This window comes from Prionailurus bengalensis, chromosome B1 (genome assembly GCF_016509475.1).
Source record: "Prionailurus bengalensis isolate Pbe53 chromosome B1, Fcat_Pben_1.1_paternal_pri, whole genome shotgun sequence".
In the NCBI taxonomy this organism is placed as follows: Eukaryota; Metazoa; Chordata; class Mammalia; order Carnivora; family Felidae; genus Prionailurus; species Prionailurus bengalensis.
In genome coordinates this window covers 113862775-113888181 of record NC_057344.1, presented here as the reverse complement: position 1 = coordinate 113888181, position 25407 = coordinate 113862775, and the positions used below count along the sequence as shown (strand labels likewise).

The 25407-nt window shown below is 39.0% G+C and overlaps 1 protein-coding gene and 1 pseudogene across 1 annotated transcript in view; both read left to right on the top strand.

Moving 5' to 3' along the window:
• The first annotated feature begins 4026 nt into the window (after positions 1-4026).
• On the top strand, positions 4027-4485 carry LOC122477458 (annotated as a pseudogene).
• A 9849-nt stretch (positions 4486-14334) lies between these two features.
• Positions 14335-25407, top strand: part of EGF (epidermal growth factor) — a 98835-nt gene continuing 87762 nt past the window's right edge. Inside the window, 1 exon segment of the mRNA XM_043570436.1 lies at positions 14335-14905. Coding sequence (XP_043426371.1) covers positions 14779-14905 — 127 coding nt within the window. The 5' untranslated portion in view covers positions 14335-14778.

Genomic DNA, 25407 nt, shown 5'->3' with positions numbered 1-25407 from the left:
TGTTTCTCGATTTTATCAGTGACTTTTAGGTGAATGTTAAGTACAGAGTCAGTAACTGTGAATTGCTCCAAGCACTGTGTCATGCTGGAAAAAACAAAGGAACAGAGCCATCAAATGAAGTTCTGGTTTAAAAATAATTCTAGCAAAGATCAATTTGTTTAAATAGTAAGTGAGTCTAAGCACCAAATTCACTCCTGTGTCCTCTGACTTTGCTCTCAGTTGGCCTCCTCCTTGTACCCATCCAAGAACAGCATGGACAGCTGTGGTAGAAAACAGGGTGTGTCTCTGGCTGTGGGGCTCAAATGCCACACACTAGATTCTCTCTCTCATCGTGGCATTTGAGGTTGAGATCCACACGTTGGCTTTGTTCCCTAGGCAGCTGGGAGGTTGTATAGGGTCACAGGGCTTCTCACATGGGTGCATGGCTTCCCCTTCCCAGTGGCCTCATTTCCTCTGAGGGTAGAAGCAATGCATTTCCATTCTCCTTTAGTATTCCTCAGAATTTTCCAAATGATGGCGTGGGGTTTTACTTTGGGATGATGCTATATTTGGGGAATGACTTGTATGGGGGAAAGGTACTTCACATAACCATCAGCTTCACAGAGGACTTTTCTGTTATTGGGTTTTTGGAAACTATTTGTCTGTGGGTAGGTTTTTGAGTCTCTATTCACACACACACACACACACACACACACACACACACATGCATGCACACATACTGCAGGATGTTTTCATCTGTTTGTTTTTACTTTTAACTTGATAGTCATTCATTTCTTCACTTGACAAAGATATACCGAGTGCTTGCTCTGTGCCAGTAACTATCTCTTTATTAACAAGATGTACGTTTGGTCATGTGACTTAGCAATCTGATAAGAGTACTTTGGAGTAGTTCCCTCTGCAATAATTAACTTTAAATAAAAATAAGCCAGTCATCCACATGAAAAGATGCTCAACATCACTCATCATCAGGGGAATACAAATCAAAACTACAATGAGATAGCACCTCAAACCTGTCAGGATGGCTAAAATAAAAAACACAAGAAACAACAGCTGTTGGTGAGGATGCAGAGAAAGGGGAACCCTCTTAAACTGTTGGAAGGAATGTGAACTGGGGCAGCCATTCTGGAAAACAGTATGGAAGTTCCTCAAAAAGTTAAAAATAGAACTATCTTATGATCCAACACATGCACACCCAAAGAACACAAAATACTAATTCAAAGGGATAGATGCACCCCAGTGTTTATAGCATTATTTATAATAGCCAAATTATGGAAACAGCTCAAAAGTCCATCAACTGATGAATGGATAAAGGTGATATATATATATATATATATATATATATATTCCTTATATATATTCCTTATATATATATATTCCTATACACACACGCACACACACACACACACACACACACACACACACACACACACCATGGAATATTATCCAGCCATAAAAAAGAATGAAATCTTGCCATTTGCAACAACATGGATGGAGCTAGAGAATATTATGTTAAGCAAAAATAAGTCAGCCAAAGAAAGACAAATACCATATGATTTCACTCATGGGTGGAATTTAAGAAACAAAACAAATGATCGTAAGAAAAAAAAGAGAGAGGCAGACCAAGAAAGAGACTCTTAACTGTAGAGAACAAACTGATGATCACCAGAGAGGAGATGGGTGAGGGATGAGTGAAATAGGTGATGGGGATTAAGGAGTGCTTGTCTTGGTGAGCACCCGGTGATATTTGGAAATGTTGAATCACTAGATTTAGTTTTCTACTTAAAACTAATATTAAAATTTTTTTTTCAACGTTTATTTATTTTTGGGACAGAGAGAGACAGAGCATGAACGGGGGAGGGGCAGAGAGAGAGGGAGACACAGAATCAGAAACAGGCTCCAGGCTCCGAGCCATCAGCCCAGAGCCTGACACGGGGCTCGAACTCACGGACCGCGAGATCGTGACCTGGCTGAAGTCGGACGCTTAACGGGCTGCGCCATCCAGGCGCCCCTACTTAAAACTAATATTACACTGTATATTAACTAACTGGAATTTAAGTAAAAACTTAAAAAGAATAAGCCAGTCATTAAGCAATAATAATTTTAGAGAGTCATAAAAGGAAATGGGAAATGTATCCAAGGGCTATTCCCAGCATTGGCTTTCTTATTTGTGTGATCATGAGTTTATTAACGTACTTGCTCTTCTCCTAAGAGTGAAGGAGTTCTTTGGCATTGGAAGTAGAACGTGATTCCTATGGTGCTGCAAGAATGATTCAAACTACACCAATCCCTTCAGATAAATGCCAGGCCTACTATAAATATTTTTCAAATCCAGAAGACCTCATACATGAATTATCACTGATACATTCAAAAATGATTTCTAACTTTTGATTCGATGCTTTTGGTATATCTCTCAGTAAATGTAAAAGATAAAAAATTATGTTTTTCCTCATAAATGTAAAAATTTTTAATTTACAGCCACAATTCCTGCCTTTATTTTTTGATCCCTAGCCAATCTAATTCAGATTTGACTACCCTCTTGGGGGCTATGTTTTCTATTCAGGCATTTATTTTTTCTCAAAGAATGGTGAATCAGGAGATCATTTGTTCTTGTTGAAGACTCAGATGTGGATAAAGATGATTATATATCTAGGGGTGCCTGAATCGCTCAGTCAGTTAAGTGTCCAACTCCTGATTTCAGCTCATGTCATGATGTCACGGTTCATAAGACTGGACCCTGAGTTGGGCTCTGTGCTGGTGTGGAGTCTGCTTGGGATTCTCTCTTTCCCTCTGCCCCTCCCCCACTCATGTATGTACACTGTCAAACATTAAAAAAGATGATTATATAACTAATATTTCCTATACATGAAACATTCCACATGGAAATTTGTTTTAAAGCTCCATAATCATATTACATTACTAGGTTAACACTTATCTGAGGAAAAGTAAAATATTTAACAGTATTAAGACAAGCTTGACAGGAAGTGATGGAAAGTCTCATCTTGAAGAGACACAGTGGTGGGCCAACTCCAAATATTCTCAAGAGAAATTTTAAAGGAAATGCTTTAGTAAACCTGTACCTATACATAAAAAATAGACTAAAAAACTACTTCAGGTGGAAATATGAAATTATCATATAAAACAGTATTAAGTGTATGTTTCCACCCACACATGCCTAATTTCAATAATTATGTCAAGTAACCATGTCCTTTCTCAGTAATTGTCAGGGAAAAACTGTCCTGTCAAGGCTTCTTTATGTTTCTCCTCCTATGTTGGAAATATGTAATATGTTGGGTACAAATTAATTTGCTAATAATGGGGAAGATAGAGATTTGAAATTTTAAACCAAGCATCCTTTGGAGAATCATTCCATCTTATGTCTCAGGTTTTAAATAGAATGTATGGGGGTGCCTGGGTGGCTCAGTCGGTTGAGCGTCCGACTTCGGCTCAGGTCATGATCTCACAGTCTGTGAGTTTGAGCCCGCATCGGGCTCCATGCTGACAGCTCAGAGCCTGGAGCCTGTTTTGGATTCTGTGTCTCCCTCTCTCTCTGACCCTCCCCCGTTCATGCCCTGTCTCTCTCTGTCTCAAAAATAAATAAACGTTAATAAAAAAAAATTAAAAAAATTAAATAAATAGAATGTATGTTTTGGACTCCTGAATGTTCTTGACATGAACTATTGAGGCTACAATGAAGAATCCTTACCTGTGAGGTCTTGAATTCCAGATGGAATTTTGAGTAGTTTAAATGTGGCTCTGTTGGAAGCAGAGAAACATTCTAAGGGAATTCCATTATTTTAATTTTTAAAAATATTTATTTTCAAGGGGGAGAGGGGCAGAGAGAGAGAGAGAGAGAGAGACAGAATCTGAAGCAGGCTCCAGGTTCTGAGATGTCAGCAAAGAGCCTGCTGCAGGGCTCGAACTCATGAACCACAAGATCATGACCTGAGCCAAAGATGGACACTTAACCGACTGAGCCACCCAGGTGCACCTTACTAAGTTTGTTTTAAAATTACAACTTTAGCCTTAAAGACTGGGACTGGCTGGGAATGCGAAAGGATCAACATGGCTTTGGCTAGAGATTTACTACACTGTCCTTGGAAGAAGAAAAGAAAAAACATAAAAAGAAACGGTTAGTTCAAAGCCCAAACTCCTATTTTATGGATGTAAAATGTCTAGGTTATTACAAGATTATCACAGTTTTCAGCCATGCTCAGATGGTTCTTTGTGTAGGCTGTTCAACAGTGTTGGACCAGCCAACAGGAGGGAAGGCCAGACTCACAGAAGGGTGCTCATCTAGAAGAAAACAACACTAATGATCCACATAACCTCTTGAATTTGTGTTATATTGCAGAACGCCTTATCAGTTCAGTAATTCAAGTCACTCTACCAAGATAATTAAATTATGTTTAATTTTTTAAAGTATACAACAGTGACCTCCTATTTTGGTGTCAGTTTTTCAATGACGTTTGGATTATGGGCAAAAAATAAATACATAAAATTACAACTTACACAACCAAATCTTAACTTAAAAAGGAAGGAACACCCATAAACTTACTGCTTATTCAAACAAATCACTATCAGTTTTTCTGTGTCTTTTATCTGTTTTACAAAAATAATAAGTACTATAATTGTAGGACAGATAAGCATTTGTATTTTTTCTATTAATACTGCAACAAACATTTCCCTTTTAATGAGTATATCATATTCTCATAATTTCTTAACTATTTCTGTTATTGTAAATGAACACTCTTTCTAATTTTTGCTACCATGAGTAATATTACAATACCTTTTTGTATGATTATAACTTCTTTTTTTTTGTGGAGAGATTATTCCTTTAGGGAGAAATTGCCAAGTGTGAGATTACACGGTCACCGCCTATGAATATTTTTATGGCTCTGAAATGTGTTGCCAAATTGCTTGCTAAAAGAGTTGTACCAAATGCAAGTTGGCTTTTAAAGGTCAGACTTATTTTGATACAAGATCAACATATGTGTTATATTAAACTGACCACTTATCTAACTGGTGAGAAATAAAAAATATTATTTCCTAATATATAGAATAAGAATATAAGCCAGGAATCATGCCAAAGTCTGCTATATTGTGAGTGGGCCAGGCAATCACAAATCTCAGTTCTGTTCATTTTGGTCATAATTATAAAGTGGATCCCTTCTGGAAGTTATATTTTGGACAAGCTATAGCCTAAGGCCCAGATAAGATAATCTCAATGCTTCTTTTTGCCTCAGCACACGTGGGAGGACTGAGGCCATCATTTTACTTGTTTATATGCATAGTGAGCTCAATTTTATATTGTAATTTCCTTCACTTGAGAGGATTAAGAATGAAGATGATAGTTCCCAAACTCCCTGGAAGCAATGTAATTTTCCTTTCAATAAATAAGGCAGTCAGATTCTGATGCATAGTTTAAAAATACCACCCACAAATTTTATCTGTACAATGCCACAGTTGTATAATTTTGTTATTCTTGGTTTAGCAGATATATTTAATGAAAGGGCTAAAATGAATACATGAATGCATCCAGGGAAACTGGAGCCACAGGTGACCTATGAGAGAATGAATCCTTTCCATGGCATAGATTTAATTCAGGTGAGCTATCACAGGATCTGAGATTCAAGTGTTTAAACAATTGTTCCAAGATGTCTTGGTCTCAGCAAAAGTGGCTAAATCTCTTCCTCTCTTCTTTCTCCAATATATGTAAAGTCTTTGTGTAGAGTTTGGAATAACACCATTTATTGGTTATGCCACAAACACTTGGATTCATTCTTCAGGTTGTTTTCTTACATTCACATTTGGCTTCCCTGTCTTGAGTACTGAATTAAACTTCCTTGATGGTCAGGACATCTATTTATTTAATGTAATGGCTGCCTCTTTTTCTTATTATCTCCAGGCACATCTTTATGGATCACTGAAAAAGACTACTTCATTTCTCAAACAACACAACCAGCAGCCAGAGGGACCTTATCAGGTGGAATTCTCAACATAGGGGAGACACCAAGAAGTTGGCAAAAGAGAATAGGAGGATGGATAGGGTAACTCATATTTTCCTGTTGGTGCCCTGGTCGCAGGAGCTGGCATGGGGGATGGTGCCCATCTTGGCATTTTTAGCAAAATAAAAGAAGTCCTAGAGACTAGTGGTTTAGGCACAAGTTCTAGAGTCAGACAGACTTGGAGCGTATGTCTATCTCAATCACTGGATACCATTTCCATCACTCAACAGCTCTAGACTTTGGGTCAGATCCTTAGCTTCTCCAACTTCAGATTTACCTTCCATAAAATGTAATTAGTGTCTACTTTTCATTGGGCCAGTTAGAGGTTTTCTTTTCCAGTCTTTTTCCTGATGTGGCTCCTGACTGATGGCTGATATTTGGCAGCTGATATTTGAGAAAAAAACATGACTATGTGTCTTATTTTAAATTTTACATCTGGTATTGTGGGAGAAACACATTAGACTTTGGATTCATTGAAAAAAACTCCTTATATAATGAAATATTTAGTAAGGCTGCAGGATATTAAGTCCATATATAAAACTCAATTTTATTTCCATAAAAGAGCAACAAACAAATAGAAAATAAAATTGGGGGTGCCTGAGTGGCTCAGTCGGTTAGGCATCTGACTTGGGCTCAGGTCATGATCTCGTGGTCTGTGAGTTCAAGTCCCAAGTCAGGCTCTCTGCTGACAGCTCAGAGCCTGGAGCCTGCTTCGGATTCTGTGTCTCTCTCTGCCCCTTCCCCAGCCATGCTCTGTCTGTCTCTCAAAAATAAACATTAAAAAAATTTTTTAAAAAAGAAAAGAAAATTGAAAAACTATTCATGTATAGGAACATTCAAGAACATAAAATACAAATAAATTTAACAAAAGATATGTAAAGCTCTACACTGGAAAGTGAAAAACATTGATGAGAGAAAATAAAGAAGACTTAAAATAAATGGAGAAATATAGACTGTTCATAGACTGGAAGACTTATTATTGTTACGGTGTCGTTCTCCCCAAATTGAAGTATATATTCAGTATATACATATGTGGAGAAAAATAAACCTCTACTCCAACCTCACATAATATACAAAAATTAGTAAAGATGAATCACAAACCCTAACATAAAAGCTAAAACTCTAAAGTGCCTAGAAAAAAACATCAGAATATATTGAGCCTGGAATAAGCAATAACTTATTTGAAAAAACACATACAAAAAATGTAACCATAAAGAAAAAAATTAATAACTTGGACTTCATCAGACTTAAAATCTTTTGCTCATCAGTGACACTATTAAGAAAATGAATGGACAAGACATGGCTTGGGAGAAAATATTTGTAATACACAGAGCTGATATACATATTTATATATTTGAAATACACAGATATGAATTTATATCCAGAATATAAAGAACTATAAATTAAAAAATTAAAAAAAATTTTTTTAAAAACCCAATAAAGAAATGGGCAAAAGATACAAATAGACAACTGACAAAAGGTGAATCATCAATTAACATAAGAAGAGATGGTCAACACCATCATTCATCAGGGAAAGGCAAATTAAAATTACAATGTAATGTTAAGTCACACTTATTAAAATATTTAAAAGTAAAAAGATGGACAATACTAGATGTGGGTGAGGATGTGGGAGAACCAGAACTCACATGTGTTGCTGATAAGAGCACAAAATGGAGCAGCCCCTTTGGGAAAAATGTTTGGCAGCTTCTTATGAAGTTAAACATAGTTAAACCCTAACCTATGAACCAGAAATTAGGTATTAACTAAACAGAAATAAAAACATTCACTGAGCCAAACCTAAAAACAATCCAAACGTCCATCAATAAGTGAATGGATAAACAAATTGCTATATATTCATACTAAAGAATACTCCTAGCAATAAAAAAGAAAGAAGTACCAATACATGCAACATGGCCGAATGTCAAAAAACATGTTGAACAAAAGAAATCAGATACAAAAGCGAACCTACTGTATGACTGCATTCATATCAAATTCAAGAACAGATAAAACTGAACTATGATAGAAACTAGAACAACGGTTGCCTGTGGATGGGGGTGGGACTGACTGGAGAGAGCACAAGGGAAAATGTGGTGGTACTGGAAACATTTTACCTCTTGGTCATAGTGTTTGTTAAATGTGTACATACATTTACCAACATCAGACTTTGCGCACAAGATCTGTTCTCTTTACATAAGTTTTATTTTACTTTATTTTATTTTTGGAAAGACGAGAGAGAGAGAGAGAGAGAGAGAGAGAGAGAGAGCGCGCATGTGAACAGAGGAAATGGGGGGGGGGGGAGAGGGAGAGAGAGAGAGAAAGAGAGAGAGAGAATCCCAAGCAAGCTCCACGCCCAGCACAGAGCCCAACGTGGGGCTCGATCCCATGACTGTGAGATCATGACCCGAGCCAAAATCAAGAGTGGGATGCCCAACCAACGGATCCACTCAGGCACCCCTGCATGAATTTTATTTTAATAAAAACAAAAAATGAATGAATCTAAATTAGAAGTCAGGCTGGGAAAACCAAATGAAAGCAATATTAATTTATTTTAGTTCTCTGGTGTTTGAAATTTTAAAAATATATCATTTACTCAAATATTTTCCACCATCTATCCTTCCAATTTTAAGTGGTAAACTATGATTATTTACCCCCAAATAATTTCTCTCCTTGGAGGTAGAAGAAAGAAGATACTGTTTCACAGTTTTATAAATACAGTAAGAACAAAGGAAGAATGGCAAACTGTGGTTTGCATTGTCATTAGTTTCCAACAAGTAGTTTGAATGACATGAAGTTTTCAGCGTCTCTAGCACTCCCGTCAGCCTTCGAATGCTCTGTACTTAATACAACCATGCGTCTTACTGATTCGTCGGAACTCAAGGTCAGGGGAAAGATTGTACCGTGGATGATTTAACATAAAAAGCCAGAGGTTCTTTCCCTAAACCCTCCCATTTTTAGAAGTTAAAAATACCTGAGAGAATAACGACGGAGGTACTGCTGGAGAAGGTCGTCAAGAGGATCTGACCCCCAGTTGACCCGCGAGCGGGACCACGCAGTTAGAGGCTCCTCACCTCCTGTCCTGGACTTGGAATATACGTTCCGCTCATGGTTCCCGTAGCCGGAGTCATTTCAAAGATGCAACCTTGAGAGAGCAAAGTGTTGCTGAGACTGTACAATACATGTGAGAGAATCCAGGTAAGGCTTCTGTATAAACTCTTAACATTTTGGCGAGTGAGTGCAGAGGTGCACTCGTCTTGCAGCCTCCTGTGTTAAGCCTCCTATGTAAGTAAGTTTCCTTGCTTATTAAAACTGCCGCCTCCCTAGCTTATCCTAAAATGTGTGTAAAAAGCAGGTATTTTACGATAAAATTGTGCAGTGCATGTTCTATGTGGAATTCAGAGGAAAACCCAGATTTAGTGATTAACAATGCCAAAAATGCAGTGATTAGCCATCGTTCAAGTAAAATTGTGGTGCCATTTCTCTTTTGTGGCGTTTTAGACCTTTGTTGCCCCCAAATTCCATTTTACTGGAAATCCATTTTCCACCTGGTCTTTCTTGACATGGTTTTTTCCCCCTACTTTGAATAGATTCTAAGTAAGATTCTGAATTTCAGGAGTAACAACAACAGTAACAAAAAAACTGCCACCTGTCAATCTGGAGTGGCCTGCCTCTTTCTTCTGTCTCTCCTAGCCCAGGATGCGTGTACAAGGGCCAGTTTCAAATTTCACCCAAGAAACTCCTCAGGTTGCAAACAAACAGGCATGCTGAGATTATGTAAGTAAATGCAATGCAGTCTAAAATGAGCTGTTCTTTTAGATTTAAATTTTGTTGCTGCCTCATAGAATTATAAATTATAGATTGCTCTGCTCTTCTTTTTTATTTGTTCAGTTTCTGGAGTCTTGTTTCTTCCTCTCGGTCAGAGGAACCTTTCTAGGTGACTGGGGTGGACTTAACTGAAAAGTGGAGCGTGGGCAGGATTCCTCTTTTACTCTTGTTTACCAAGTGCTTTTTAAAATCTGATTTCATGGGGCGCCTGGGTGGCGCAGTCGGTTAAGCGGCCGACTTCAGCCAGGTCACGATCTCGCGGTCCGTGAGTTCGAGCCCCGCATCAGGCTCTGGGCTGATGGCTCAGAGCCTGGAGCCTGTTTCCGATTCTGTGTCTCCCTCTCTCTCAGCCCCTCCCCCGTTCATGCTTTGTCTCTCTCTGTCCCAAAAATAAATAAACGTTGAAAAAAACAAAAAAATAAAATCTGATTTCATTTGGTATAAGTATGGCATTAACTGATGTGTGCATTAAGTATAGCATTGCTTCCCTGGAGAGTGGAGAGTGACTCCTTTCTTTTTCTTAAAAAATAAAATAGACTGTTTTTCATAAAAGCAGTTTTAGGGTCACAGAAAAATTGTGCAGAAAGTGCAGAGAATTGCTGTATTCCTCCCCACCCCGCCCTCGGTTTCCCTATTACTAATACCTTGCATTGGTGTTCTACATTTGTTACAATTGATGAGCCAATATTGATACATTGTTATTATTATTAACTGAAGTCCATAGTTTAGAGTTCACTCTTGTACATTATAGAGGTTTGGACAAATATATAATTATGTAATGGCATGTATCCACCATTATTGTATCATACAGAATAGTTTTACTGCCCTAAAAATCTTTTGTGCTCCCCCTGTTCATCTCTCTCCACCCCAACCCCTGACCACCACTGATCTTTTTACTGTTTCCATAGTTTTGCCATTTCTAGGATGTTATAAAGTTGAATTCATGTAGTATGTAGCTTTTCAGATTGACTCCTTTCACTTAGCAATACGCATTTATGATTTCTCATGTTTTTAGTGGCTTGATGGTTCATTTTATTCCTGAATAATATTCTATTGTATGGCTATACCACAGTTTATTTATCCATTCTTCTCTTGAAGGACATCTTGGTTGCTTTGAACCGTAGGCAATTATGAATAAAGCTTGCTATAAATATTTGTAGGTTCTCTTTGTGGACATAAGTTTTCAGCTCATTGGGGTAAATACTAAGGAGCACAACTGCCCTTCTTTTTCAATAAAACTTTTACATCTCTTATTTATATCTTGATAAATTATAATTTGACTTTTGTGGCTAACTCTTGTGACTGTGTCTCTCCCAATTTCTTCCCCTTGAAACCATTTCCGTTTCTGCCACATATGAATCCCAAGAATGCCAGACACATGCCAACAGCTTTCTCTTTGAAAAGCAAAAAAAAATGTTTTCAAACGTGTAGGAACTACACTGATTCACCTTACAGTCATTGATAGAGGTAGTCCGTGAAATAGTTTGTTCCTGCAGGTGGATGTTAAGTGCTAATAGTTACTCTTAGCAAAATACACTGCCTTGTCACTTCTGGTTCCTGCAGTCATATACACACGTGTAGTTAAGTTTTGCTCTTTCTTTTAATGATGCCCCAGCCTGTTTATTCTGATCAAAACCACTGCTCACAAGGAGACAATAATGACTTTAGAGTTCATATACTCTGAATTGTGTGTGATACTGGGAAAATCTCTCAGCCTTCCTGATCTCCAGCGTCCTCGTTTGTGAAATGGACCAATAATATCCACCTGGCGGGGTGATGTGGAAGATTGGAGGTGATGTGAATAAAGCATCTACTTCCTATATGCGTGGCTCATTGGGAGCAATCTGTAGATGATGTGGTGGTGGTGATGATTAATAGCAGCTGTGCATATAGCAAATAGGTAGCCCGGGAGAATTAGATGCTTTGTGCTTCAGTAGGAAAATTTTATCTGGAAAGTAAGAAGGGTGACCAACACATATAACCATGTCTCCCGATAGTCCCCCCCTCCGCTGTTTCCTACTGATGTCCAGGTATGCTTAAAAACATTCAGAGATGTCTCCTTGCCATTAATGCCTAATTCTCTTACTGACCTGCCAGCAGGTCCCATCGAGCTGTGTCCCATCAGGATCTAATAAAAAAGCATTTCTTTTCTTTGTCCACTTTGTCCACTCCTGTTCCACATTCTCTTGTCAGCATGCTTCTTCCTCCCCATGCTTATCTGAGATTTCCTGTGTATCACACAAAGCTTCACTGCATGCTCCAGTCCACAGTTTGTTGCTGTTGCCCCTTCCTTCCTGACACCAGAATAATTGGTGACTGGCCATTCATTAGCTCATACTCATAAACTATATTTTGTTGTTGTTAATCCACCTATGCAAGCTCTTGAACTTAGGGGACCATGACTTCTATTTCATGTATTCCACACAGTGCCCTATCAGATATAGATGTTTAACTAATCAATGAATTAGTTAATTTAACTCAATCCCAGAAACTAAGTGGATATTTCTCTCATAAAACTGATTTCTGGGCAACTTTAAAATAAGGAGGACGTTCATTTGCCCAGGAGAGGTTCAGTTTTATCTAGGAGTAAGACTATGGAGCAATAAAATATCCCTGCAAGTCCTTTCTGGGTGGGTAGCTGGCTTAAGATTTTGCTATCTGGGAAACCCTGGATTGTCTGTGGATTAGCTGAGATTGATCTTTTACATCAGTCACCAGTCTTGGCGTCCACCATAGCCATGCTGACGCTGTCATCTCCTAAGGGGCTGATGCTCAACATTAATGATAACATCAGCCCAGGTGGCATGTAATTGGGAAAGTGAGCCTTTTTACAACCTAGAATAATATGAGAGATATTCATATCCAAATAGAATAAATATAGTTGTGGATTACTTCCTATTTGTGTTCATACCACCCTCCTCACTCCTCTCGACTAATCCAGCTTGATACTTGACTGTCCTTCTAATTGTTGTCACCTGTAACACTGACAATGCATTTTGCTGAAGGGGAAGCTTAACAAGGTTGGTAACTTAGTGCAGGTTATTTGGAGGACGCTCATGCCGACTCTTGAGTCCAAGTGAGTTCAGAAAGCAATGGAATATTCCGTACATCCCCCCACATGACTTCTGCTGCCCGCCAGGGTCTGTTTCTCCTGTAAGAAATCAGAGCTGTCTGGCAGAGGCCGGCTAAAATCAGAGAAATCCTGACTTTAGCTGTTTCAGAAAGTGACCCAGTATTTGAGGAATGATGAAGACATAATTAAATATGAGTAAAAGGCTTGGAGTTCTTCCCGTTCTCTTCCAGAATGGGTGTTCACTAGTGTGACTGTTATTTTTGTGACTATCACTTTATCTACATTTCGACTAGCACTTGGAACACTACCTCTGGGCAACTTACATGAAAGCTTGTTTTCCAGGATGAAGTAAACTGGCAGAAATTTCCATTGTCCATCAATTCTGGTGTAAATGGTTTGCCCTTGCTGGATATTTCTGGGCCCTGGGTGTCCTCCCGACGAAATAACTGCTGTTTCTCCAAGTGCAAAGTGGTTGAGGAGATAGCCAGTGGATGCTTCAGGCTTTTATTTTCTATCCCTGATACGTGAAAAGATAGCCTAAATTGTCTGAGAAGGGACAGCATTCAGCTCTGCTGGATTTCCAGTGCTTCCCAGATTTTGCACTATTAGCTTATTTTTTCCAACACGGCTCTATAATAACAACCCACTCCTTTCCCTGCACTCCTGGCCCCTCATGATGTTTTATTATGCTCATGCTGAAAGAAAAGGTGTCTGTGCATACTGTATCTCTTCATTTGGCTTCAGGGATTTCCCTTTGATTTGGAAAGAATAATCTTTCAAATTCCGCTATAAAATATACAGGAGAGAAAAAACGATTAAGTTCCAGGAATGTGCACTGGTGTTGACATTGTGCTCTAATATTGCTCCTGTGAATGATCAATTACTCCTAAGTCTGAATTACTGGCACTGCTGTTCACCACCGTCGGCATGGTTTAACTTTGTTTCCATTATGCTCCGTCGGTTGAGCACCGACTTTGGCTCAGGTCATGAGCTCACAGTCTGCATGTTCAAGCCCTGTGTTGGGCTTGGAGCTTGGAACCTGCTTCAGATTCTGTGTCTTCCTCTCTCTGCCCCTCCCCTGCTCACTCTCTCTCTCTCTCTCTGAAAAATAAACATTACAAAAAAAAATTAACTTTGTTTCTATCCTTCAAGACATTAAAGCCTAGTCACTATTCTGCAGGTACCTCCAAGACACCGGGAGCAACTCCACAGCCCCCTAACTGCTCTCTCCCTAGTTCTGCCCGGAATATTTATGGTGAGTAGCCAGTTATCTCCTCTCTGGCAGCCGTCCCTGCTTTCCTGTAGCGTGGAATTGCCCACATTCACATTTGCAAACAGAGGCTCACTCAAGTGTCACTAAGGGAGAGAGGAGGTGGAGCCAAAAGGGCTTTAAAAAGGAAAGGGAGTCATTCTACTTTTCATAAAGAGAAACTGTTTGGGGAGCAATCCTGTCTCTGTATTTCTCCCTTCAGCCTCATCAAGGGTCGTTGTTGGAACTTTCCATCACTTCTTTCCTTTTCTCTCTCTCTAGCCGTTGCCTACACCGCTCTGCCTATCATAGCGAAGTCAGCTGCAGGCTTCCAGAGTGTGGCTGTTCAACTGCGAAATTTGTCGTAAAGGTTGTCAGGCATTTCTTAGGGACTTGGACTTCCCAAAAACATAGAGAAAGAAATCTTTCCCGGAGTGTCCCTTTCAGGCTGTCTTGAGTTGAAGGAGACAGAACTGGAGGACTACAGCAAAACAGCGGATTAAAAGATGCCCCAGGGCTGCAGGCCAACCCAGGGGGACACGCTTGGGGTCAGACGGACCGACTTTGCCCGGGCTATGCTCGAACAAAGTCAAGTTATTTTCTATTGAAAGTTCAAGCCCATCAAGATTATGCTGCTCTTCCTTATCATTCTGTTGCCAGTAGTTTTTAAATTTAGTTTTGTTAGTCTCTCAGTACTGCAAGGCTGGGACTGTTCTGAAGGCTCTTCCTCAGGAAAGGGGAATTCTACTTGTGTGGGTAAGTAATCTCATGAAAAGGCATTCACATCTTCCCAGAAACTGCCTTCAAATACCTGTTCATTCTGTTTCGTATACTCGGATATGTTTTTCTGATTTGTCTTTGGGTGTATATATTGGCTTAATTTTTGTTTTCTAATGCATGTATATTTCCTTCCTGGTTGTTAGAGGTAATCTGCTACCAACTATAAAAATTCACAGCTCCCGAACTGTTCTTACGTGTGTGAGGGAATATGTTCTCATTTATAACTAGCTGAGCATTTCATGTAAACCTCTGTCTTTATTCTGACATGAAGAGTAATACTCAGTTGGTTAGCTTTATATTGGAAGCTGAGGAAACAGATGGAGTTTTTTTTTTTTGAAACTGTTTCTATGTAAGCCATAAAGGAAAAAAAGATCCTTTCTGATAACTTTGTGTAAGAACTCAGAATTTGCTAAAAAACAAAACAAAACAAAACAAAAAAACAAACAAACAGTGAAAAATGGGAAGGGAATAGGGAACAAATGTAATTCTGAAATTGTGAAAGTTAAGCCAAGTTTCACGTTAAATCTCCTCCCCTCCCTCCCCTCTCCTGCCCTTTCTGGATCTCTGACGGCAACTTCAGTGTTCTAGTAACAGGTGCATTGTAACTTTGAGCACTGCTAAGAAATAACAGTGAATAAATATGCCACACCCCCTCTGATATTAAGTGGGTTTTTAATCAAGGAGAAATAGGACTTTTACTGAATGCAAATAACAATCCTGCCTAAGGACTTTGCCTGAAAAATCTCTCTCTCCCCCTCCTTCCTCTTCTTCTTCCCCCTTTCTCTTCTTTCCTTCTCCCCTACGCCTCCTCCACTTCTTCCTCTCTCCCTCTCTCCCCATCTTCCTCTTTCTCTCTCACCCTCTCTTACTGTCGATTCATTTTATTTATTCCTTGGGTATGTCTCCAAACTGCTGCTCAAACAGAGCAGCCGTTTCCATTCATCAGAGGGCACTGACTGCCCTAACATACCTATCCTGTCATCCTGACCTTTTGTAAAGGGGTCTGGCTCCCAAAAAGAGGTAGGGTGAAGGAAACACAGTACAGTTCTCAGACCAGAAGCCTCTGGAAGACAGCACCAAATAATTGGAATAAAGAGAACAATTCTGAGTCAAACTGCCGACTTTGGGCTCCTGTCCTGGCTCTCCCATGAAGGAAGTTACAGATGAGGAAATCAGGTGCTCTTGCTCAGAATTCGGGACTCTGTCTCCAGGCAGTACTCATTGTAACAAGTGAGCAGAGCCCTAGGGCACTGGAAGGAAGGACTGAATTCTAGTGATCTCTATGTCTCCAGCACCTAGAACATTTCCCCCTTGATAGTATATACTCTATACATTCTTCCTGAATGAATGAGAAGTCTCTCCCTGACCTGCTAATCATATAGTCCCAGAGAATAGCTACAAAAAGGGGGTGACAAAAGGCCAAATGACCCCATGAACTGATTACTCAGCTGTTGGAGCAGAAATAAAAGCTTTGGGACAATTATGTCAAGTGGACTGGAGCCTCTCTGGGGTGGGAGACTTTTCTGAGACTAGTTGGCACGTGACCAGGGGCGGGCATTGCCATCTGCCTAGGATGTGAGGGGAGATGGTAGGAGCCAGTCAAGAAGCAGAACCCGAGAAAGCAAAAAAATTACAGAAATGAACTGTTACACATAGCTTTAGAGTCTTAGGGAACAACCCGATTCCTGCCAGCAAAGGAGCTTCTGCCTTGTGCTCCTCCCTGCTGGTGGCTCAGAAGTGCTGGTGGCTCAGAAGTGCCTAAGACTGGTTGCACCAAATAAACCTGAAGCCCAGGGTAGAGATAGTGTGCCACAGAGTGGAAGGTTTTAAAAGCCAATGTACCTCATTTCAAATCCATTCTACCTGTTTACTACTGGAATGTTGCTGGGAAATAATAATACCCCCCTTTCAGGATTGTTGTGAGGGTCACATGAGATGACACATGACATGCACCTAGCACAGAGGGCTGTGGATTGTGCTCAGTACATGTCCTCTTGTCTAAAACACCTTGATCGAATCATACCATGAGATGCCTTATTTGAACAGTGGCACAGACCCCACAGAGTGTGGAAGGTCTGGATGCCACTTTGTGACTCTGCCTCTGCTCTCTTGTTCCTTGCCAAGTCACTGGTGTAACCCCCCTACCTTACACTCCACATCTCATGTTAGCTGATAACTGCCTGGGTCACACCCTGTGCCCCCCGGCATTTCAGAGGGTAGTATTTCTCCTCTGTAAATAGATAGAGTGCTATCATCTATTTTTTTTCTCCCAACTAAATTCTACTCACCTTATTTCTTGCCTTTGGCATTGAGACAGGCCACCTCTGGCCAGCAGGAAGAATGCTTTGTGGTCTGACAAGATTCAGGTTACTTTATGCAAGGTTGTCACTCATGTGACTGGTAGCCAGATAAACCTCTTGGTAACACAGCATTGGGTTTTCTTCTCGTTCCCCACTACCCCCCTGCCTTTTTTTTTTTTTTAACTAAATGAGTATTTTATTAGCCTCTATTTGAGCTAGAATAGGTGAAGAGTGCAATGAGGAAAACTGCTGGCAAATGGCTTCTGAACTTTCAAGCCTGTTTGCCCTGGAGGGGAAATATCAGCTGAAAAAAGAAACTTTTCCTGTTTGCTGTGTGTACCTGTATTATTTATTTGAACTTTCTTGGTAAATAAAGGGTGAGGAAGAAGTACAGGCCAACCCTGAGACAGCTGACTGCAGGAGGGATCCTGGGACACCAAGTTAGCCAACCGGGGAGATCACGCTTAGTAAACAGTGAAATCCCCGATTTCAGCACTGGCTAAGGCTTGCTCAGCTTTCCAGTCATGTGCAAAGCAGAGTAATTCCAGGATCACAGCCTTGTTTGTTTTTACAGCCAAGGTTATGCAAAAGTTTTTTTTTTTTTAAGTTTATTTATTTATTTTGAGAGAGAGAGAGAGAGGAGAGAGAGAGAGAGTGGGAGAGTGTACGAGCAAGAGTGGGCGGAGAAGAGAGTGAATCCCAAGCAGGCTCCCGCGCTGACAGCACTGGGCTCGAACCCGCAAAACATGAGATACTGACTTGAGCTAAAATCGAAAGTTGGACACTTAACTGACTGAGCCACTCAGACAGCCCCAAAGTTTTTTTTTAATCTAACAGCAAAGAAATTATAGAAATGATCTTTTATGCATACCATGTGAATGAAACCACTCCCTCAAGTACTAAGTGGTTTGTGGTTTTTTGAGGGGTAGTAGAGCTTAGTGGTAAAAAACTCAAGTTTTGGAGATAGACTGGGGTTCAAATCCTGTTGCTTGTGTATCACGTGTCTCATTTTCCTTACTGCAAAACAGAGATAATTACTCTCTCCTTCCAGGATTGTTCTCGGGATTGTGTTAATGTATTTGTTTTCAATGCTGGCCGCACATTACATTCACCAATGTCCAGGTTATTATTCTAGTCCATCTGGGTCAGAGTCTCTTTTGCGGGTGAAATCCAGCCATCGTTTTCTTTGTTATTCTCCCTTGGCAATTCTAATGGCCGTAATGGGCAGCCTGAGTTCAGGACCACTAAATTAATACATATGAAGTGCATAAAACAGAGCCTGGCACATAATTAGCACTCTATGAGTCTTAGCTGCTATTAATATTTTTATTGTTCTCGAGATTATTTTTATTGGTGGTGATAGTAGTAGTATTTTCTAACTATGGCTTAGTTTCATCTACAATAATTGAATTTTTTAAAATTTTTATTTATTTTTGAGACAGAGAGCATGAATGGGGGGAGGGTCAGAGAGAGAGGGAGACACAGAATCAGAAGCAGGCTCCAGGTTCTGAGCTGTCAGCACAGAGCCCAACGCAGGGCTTGAACTCACGGACCTCGAGATCACGACCTGAGCCGAAGTGGGACGCTTAACCGACTGAGCCACCCAGGCGCCCCTTGAATTTTTTTTTGTACACAGAAAAATGTCACATTGAAAAACTTGATAGTTTTACATTTAAAAATGTAGTCAAAATAATTTCAACATTTATAACATATTTTTGTAATCAGGAGAAATGGTTGTTAAAAATATGAAAACATTTCAACCTGTTTTGAGTTAGTGCCCTTGTGGAACTACAGTTCCAGTGCTTGTCTTTCTGCTTGTTAGATTTCTTACCAGTAATAATTTTATTTTTTATAACAGTAGCGAAAACAAGCCACTTGAAAATGATTATTTTAATTTTTTAAAGTTTATTTATTTATTTTGAGACAAAGAGAGTATGAACAGGGGAGGGGCAGAAAGAGAGCGTGAGGGAGAATCCCAAGCAGGCTTAGCGCTGTCAGCACAGAGCTTGATGCAGGGTTTGAACCCCTGAACTGTGAGATCATGAACTGAGCTGAAATCAAGAGTCCAATGCTTAACCCACTGAGCCACCCAGGCACCCTGAAAATGATTATTTAAATTCTTGCATATTTTTTTCTTATATTTGGAACCAATTTCTCTAAGATTTTTTTAAAAGATTTTATTTTTAAGTAATCTCTATACCCAATGTGGGGCTTGAACTCATGACCTTGAAGTCAAGAGTCAGACACTTCTCTGACTAGCCAGCCAGCTGTCCCTTCTCTAAGATTTTTAAAGTTGTTGAGGGCATATAAAGAAATGATAAAATAATTATTTAAACTAATTTACATTTTTGGGCAAGTTGGGTTGTCCAAATATTCGACCTTCAGTTTAGAAGTTGGAAGGTGGGAATTCTTTGCTTGTGTTCAGGAGACAGCAAGTAATTGTCTCCCATTAAAAGTAAATGGACTAGTAAGTTGGCTCATGTAAATTCAGGATCTGGTTTTACCAGCTACAAATTTGCCTTCATGAAAATCCACTTGAGATCATTTCTTTTTTAGAGTGAATGAATGGTTTTCTTTCTTTCTTTCTTTCTTTCTTTCTTTCTTTCTTTCTTTCTTTCTTTCTTTCTTTCTTTCTTTCTTTCTAACATCAATAGTCTCCAATTCAGTCCCATCAAGAAAACGATTAAAATGTGGACATATGCTCTCAGGATGTCTGTTTGTCAGTTACTTACATGCTATGGAGAACTACAACTATGAACATTACACAACACATAATATTTCTAATATTTCCTTTCCACACAATAGTGAATCTTCATCCAGTCTCTAAGTAGTACACATCCTACATGGGGGAGACTGTTCTAGAGAAGTAATAACATGATGGAACAAATGCTTTATCTTTTTTCACTAATCTCTGTTCACTTAGGTATGAAGAGAGAAACAAAAGGATTGCTAATTTCTTTTTCAAGTACGGGGGACTTATTCATAGTGAGTGACTTTTCTCAGAGTGTATAAGAGAAGAAATAAAAAGGCAGCAGGGCTGTGCTGAGATTCTTTCATAAGGACCAGAAGGCCATACCACATCTCTAAGGATGGGCTGGAGTTTCTGATATTCCAAAGCTCTATGATCTGCTGAGGTCACTATGTTTTCAGTTGTTCAAGAAAAATATCCTATTCTAACATCCTATGTTAGGGGAAACCCAGTGTCTCCTCCCTTTATCTTGGAGGGTTCCTGGACTTGGGGACAGTGATGTGGCATGTAAGGCTCTGTTCCCTCCGGTCCTTCCACTGAATTACTCATCTACTCTGGGCCTCACTTCTCTCACGTGCTGACTCTTTCCCACACTCCATCACCTCACACTGGACGTTACCCTGTTTTATTTCTCACATATAAGTCATAAGGGTACAGACTTTTAACTAAAGGCTTTCGGCGAAAAGTTCTAGCCACGCCCTGATCCAGCACATTAAACAAAACAAGATATTTTTCATTCTAGTTCTTGAATGGTAAGTGATTTTTCTCTGTGGCAAAGACTTACCACTCATCTCTTTTTCGTGGCATTAGCCTTCCACGATGGTAGCTGGCCCCTCTTTCTCCCTGGGTTGTGTGATCTGTACCTAGCCCTCTTTCCTTAATCTTTTAGGTAAATCTATTAAGGCCTTCTTAATCCTTATGAACATTTTATTTATTTACTTCATTTGTATTTCCAATATACTGAACATGCAGTGTTATATTAGTTTCAGGTGTACAATATAGTGATTCAACAATTCTGTGCATTACTCAGTGCTTATCATGCTAAGTGTACTTTTTTTTTAGAATTTATTTTTATTTATTTATTTATTTTTTAAAATTTTTTAACGTTTATTTATTTTTGAGACAGAGAGAGAGCATGAACAGGGGAGGAGCAGACAGAGAGGGAGACACAGAATCCAAAACAGACTCCAGGCTCTGAGCTGTCAGCACAGAGCCTGACGCAGGGCTCGAACTCACGGACCGTGAGATCATGACCTGAGCTGAAGTCGGACACCCAACCGACCAAGCCATTCAGGCGCCCCTAGAATTTATTTTTTTTAATTTTTTTTTAATGTTTATTTATTTTTGAGACGGAGAGAGACAGAGCATGAATGGGGGAGGGGCAGAGAGAGAGGGAGACACAGAATCGGAAGCAGGCTCCAGGCTCTGAGCCATCAGCCCAGAGCCTGACGCGGGGCTCGAACTCACAAGCCGTGAGATCGTGACCTGAACTGAAGTCAGACGCTCAACTGACTGAGCCACCCAGGCGCCCCTAGAATTTATTTTTAACATTTACTTAGTTATGAGAGAGAGACAGACAGACAGAATGAGAGCAGGAGAGGGGCAGAGTGAGAGGGAGACACACAGAACTCGAAGTGGGTTCCAGGCTCTGTGCTGTCAGCACAGAGCCCAGCGTGGGTCTCGAACACATGAACCGTGAGATTATGACCTGAGCCGAAGTTGGACACCCAACTGACTGAGCCACTCAGGAGCCACTTGATAAGTGTACTCTTAATCCTCTTCATCTGTTTCATCCATTCTCCCCCCACACTTCCCCTCTGGTAACCACCAATTTGTTCTCTATAGTTAAGAGTCTTTTTTTTTTGTCTCTTTTTTCTTTTGTTCATTTGTTTTATTTTGTAAATATCACATATGATCAATTCATATGTTTGTCTTTCACTGACTGACTTATTTCACTTCGCATTATACCATCTAGATCTATCTGTGTTGTTGCAAATGGCAAGATTCCATTCTTTTTTATGACTAATATCCCTTAGTATGTATGTGTAGTATTTCTTAGTATGTATATACACACATACACACACACCACTTCTTTTTTATCCATTCATCTGTTGATGGACACTTAGGTTGCTTCTATAATTTAGCTATTGTAAATAATGCTGCAATAAACATAGGGATGCATGTATCTCTTTGAATTAGTGTTTCTGTATATTTTGGGTAAATACGCATTAGTGTGTGATCACTGGATCATAGGGTAGTTCTATTTTTAACTTTTTGAGGAACCTTCATACTATTTTCCAGAGTGGTTGCAGCAGTTTGCATTACCAACAGTGCACAAGGGTTCTTTTTTCTCCACATCCTCTCCAACACTTGTTTCTTGTGATTTTGATTTTAGCCATTCTGATATGTGTGAGGTGATATCTCATTGTAGTTTTGATTTGCATGATGAATGATGTTGAACATCTTTTTATGTGTCTTCTGGACATCTGTATGTCTTCTTTGGAGAAATGTCTGTTCATGTCTTCTGCCCATTTTTAATTGGATTATTTGGTGGTTTTTTTTTTTTTTTTTTTGATGTTCAGTTATGTAGGTGCTTTATATATTTTGGATACTAACCCCTTATTGGATATGTCATTTGCAAATATTTTTACCCATTCAGTAGGTTGTCTTTTTGTTTTGTTTATTGTTTCTTCTACCGTGCAGAAGCTTTTTCTTTTGATGTAGTCCCAATAGTTTATTTTTAAAATTTTTATTTATCTATCTATCTATTTATTTATCTATTTATTTATTTATTTATTTATTTATTTATTTATTTATTTTTAAATGTTTATTTTTTGAGAGAGAGAGAGAGAGAGAGAGAGAGAGAGAGAGAGAGAACGTGAGTGGGGAAGGGGCTGAGAGGGAGACACAGAATCTGAAGCAGGCTCCAGGCTCTGAACTGCTCCGATAGCACAGAGCCTGATGCGGGGCTCGAACTCACAGACCAGAAGATCATGATGTGACCCAAAGTTGGACGCTTAACCTACTGAGCCGCCCAGGTGCCCCCAATAGTTTAGTTTTGGTTTTGTTTCCCTTGCCTCAGGAGACATATCTAGAAAAATGTTTCGATAGCCGATGTCAAATTACTGTCTATGTTCTTTTCTATGATTTTTATGGTTTCTGGTCTCACGTTTAGGTCTTTGATCCATTTTGAGTTTATTTTTGTGTATGATGTAAGAAAGTGGTCCAGTTTCATCCTTTTGCATGTAGCTGTTTAGTTTTCCCACAATCATTTGTTGAAGATACTGCTTTTTTTTCCCCCCCATTGCATGTTCTAGCCTCCTTTGTCAAAGATTGTTGACCATATAATCATGGGTTTATTTCTGGGCTCTCTGTTCTGTTCTATTGATTTATCTGTCTGTTTTTGTGCCAGTACCATACTGTTTTGATTACTACAGTTTTGTATACTATAGTTTTGTAGTATATCTTGAAATCTGGGATTGTAATACCTCCAGTTTTGTTGTTCTTTTTCAAGATTTGGCTATTTGGGCTTTTGTGATTCCACTCAACTTTTATGATTATTTGCTTTAGTTCTGTGAAAAATGCTATTAGTATTTTGATAGGGATTGCATTAAATCTGCTTTGGATAGTATGAACATTTTAACAATGTTTGTTCTTTCAATCCATGGGCATGGAACATCTTTCCATTTGTTTGTGTCATCGTCAATTTCTTTTATGAATGTTTTATAGTTTTCAGAGTACAGGTCTTCTACTTCCTTGGTTAAGTTTATTCCTAGGTATTTTAATCTTTTTGGTGTGATTGTAAATGGGATTGTTTTCTTAATTTTTCTTTCTGCTACTTCATTATTAGTGTATAGCAGTTGCAATAGATTTCTGTATATTGATTTTATATCCTGTGACTTTACTGAATTTTTTTATCCGTTCTAGAATTTTTTGGTGGAGCCTTCAGGGTTTTCTTTATACACTATCGTGTTATCTGTAAATAATGAAAGTTTTACTTCTTCCTTACCAATTTGGATGCCCTTTATTTTTTTGGATTGCTGTTGCTAGGACTTTCAACACTATGTTGAAAAAAATAGTGAGAGTGGACATCCTTGTCTTGTTCCTGATCTTAGGGAAAAAGTCCTCAGTTTTTCGTTAGCTGTGGGTTTTTCATACATGACCTTTATTATGCTGAGGTATGTTCCCACTAAACCTACTTTGTTGAGGGTTTTTATCATGAATGGATGTTGTACTTTGTCAAATGCTTTTTCTGCACCTATTGAAATGATCATATGGTTTTTGTTCTTTCTCTTGTTGATGTGATGTATCTCATTGATTGATTTATTTGTGAATATTAAACCACCCTTGCATCCCAGGAATAAATCATTTGATCGTGGTGAATGATTTTTTTAATGTATTGTTTGAATTCAGTTTGCTAACATTTTGTTGAGTATTTTTGCATCTATGTTCATTAGAGAAATTGGCCTGTAGGTCTCTTTTTTGTAGTGTCTTTATCTGTTGTTAGTATCAGGGTAATTCTGGCCTCATAGATTGAGTTTAGAAGCTTTCCTTCCTCTTCTATTGTTTGTAATAATTTGAGAATAGGTATTAACTCTTTAAATGTTTGGTAGAATTCACCTGTGAAGCCGTCCAGTCCTGGACTTCTGTTTGTTGGGAGTTTTTTTGATTACTGCCTCAACTTCATTGCTGGTAATCAGTCCATTGAAATTTTCTATTTCTTCCTGATTCAGTTTTAGAGGTTATATAAATATATGTATATATTTAATGTTTATTTATTTTTGAGAGAGAGACAGAGCATGAGCAGGGGAGGGGCAGAGAGAGGAGGAGTCACAGAATCCGAAGTAGGCTCCAGGCTCTGAGCTGTGGGCACAGAGTGCGATATGGGCCTCAAACCCATGAACCATGAGACATGACCTGAGCCGAAGTTGGATGTTTGACAGACTGAGACACCTACGTGCCCCGGAGGTTATATGTTTTTAATAGCTTATTCATTTCTTTAAGTTGTCCAATATTTTGGCATATAATTTTTCACATCCTCCTATAACTCCTGTATTTCTCTGGTGTTGGTTGTTATTTCTCCTCTTTCATTTCTGATTTTGTTTATTTAAATCCTCTCTCTCTCTCTCTGTTTTTTTTTTTGTTTTTTTTTTTTATAAGTCTGGCTAGAAGCTTGTCATTTTTATTGATCTTTTCAAAGAACTAGCTCCTGGTTTCATTTATCTGTTCTATTATTTTTTTTTTTTAGTTCTGTTTTGTTTATTTATGCTCTAATTTTTATTATTTACTTCTTTTTACTGGTTTGGGATTTTGTTTGCTCTTATTTTTGTAGCTCCTTTAGGTGTAAGTTTAGGCTGTTTGTGGAGATTTTTCTTGTTTCTTGAGGTAGGCCTGTACTGTTGTAATCTTCCCTGTTAGAACAGCTTTTG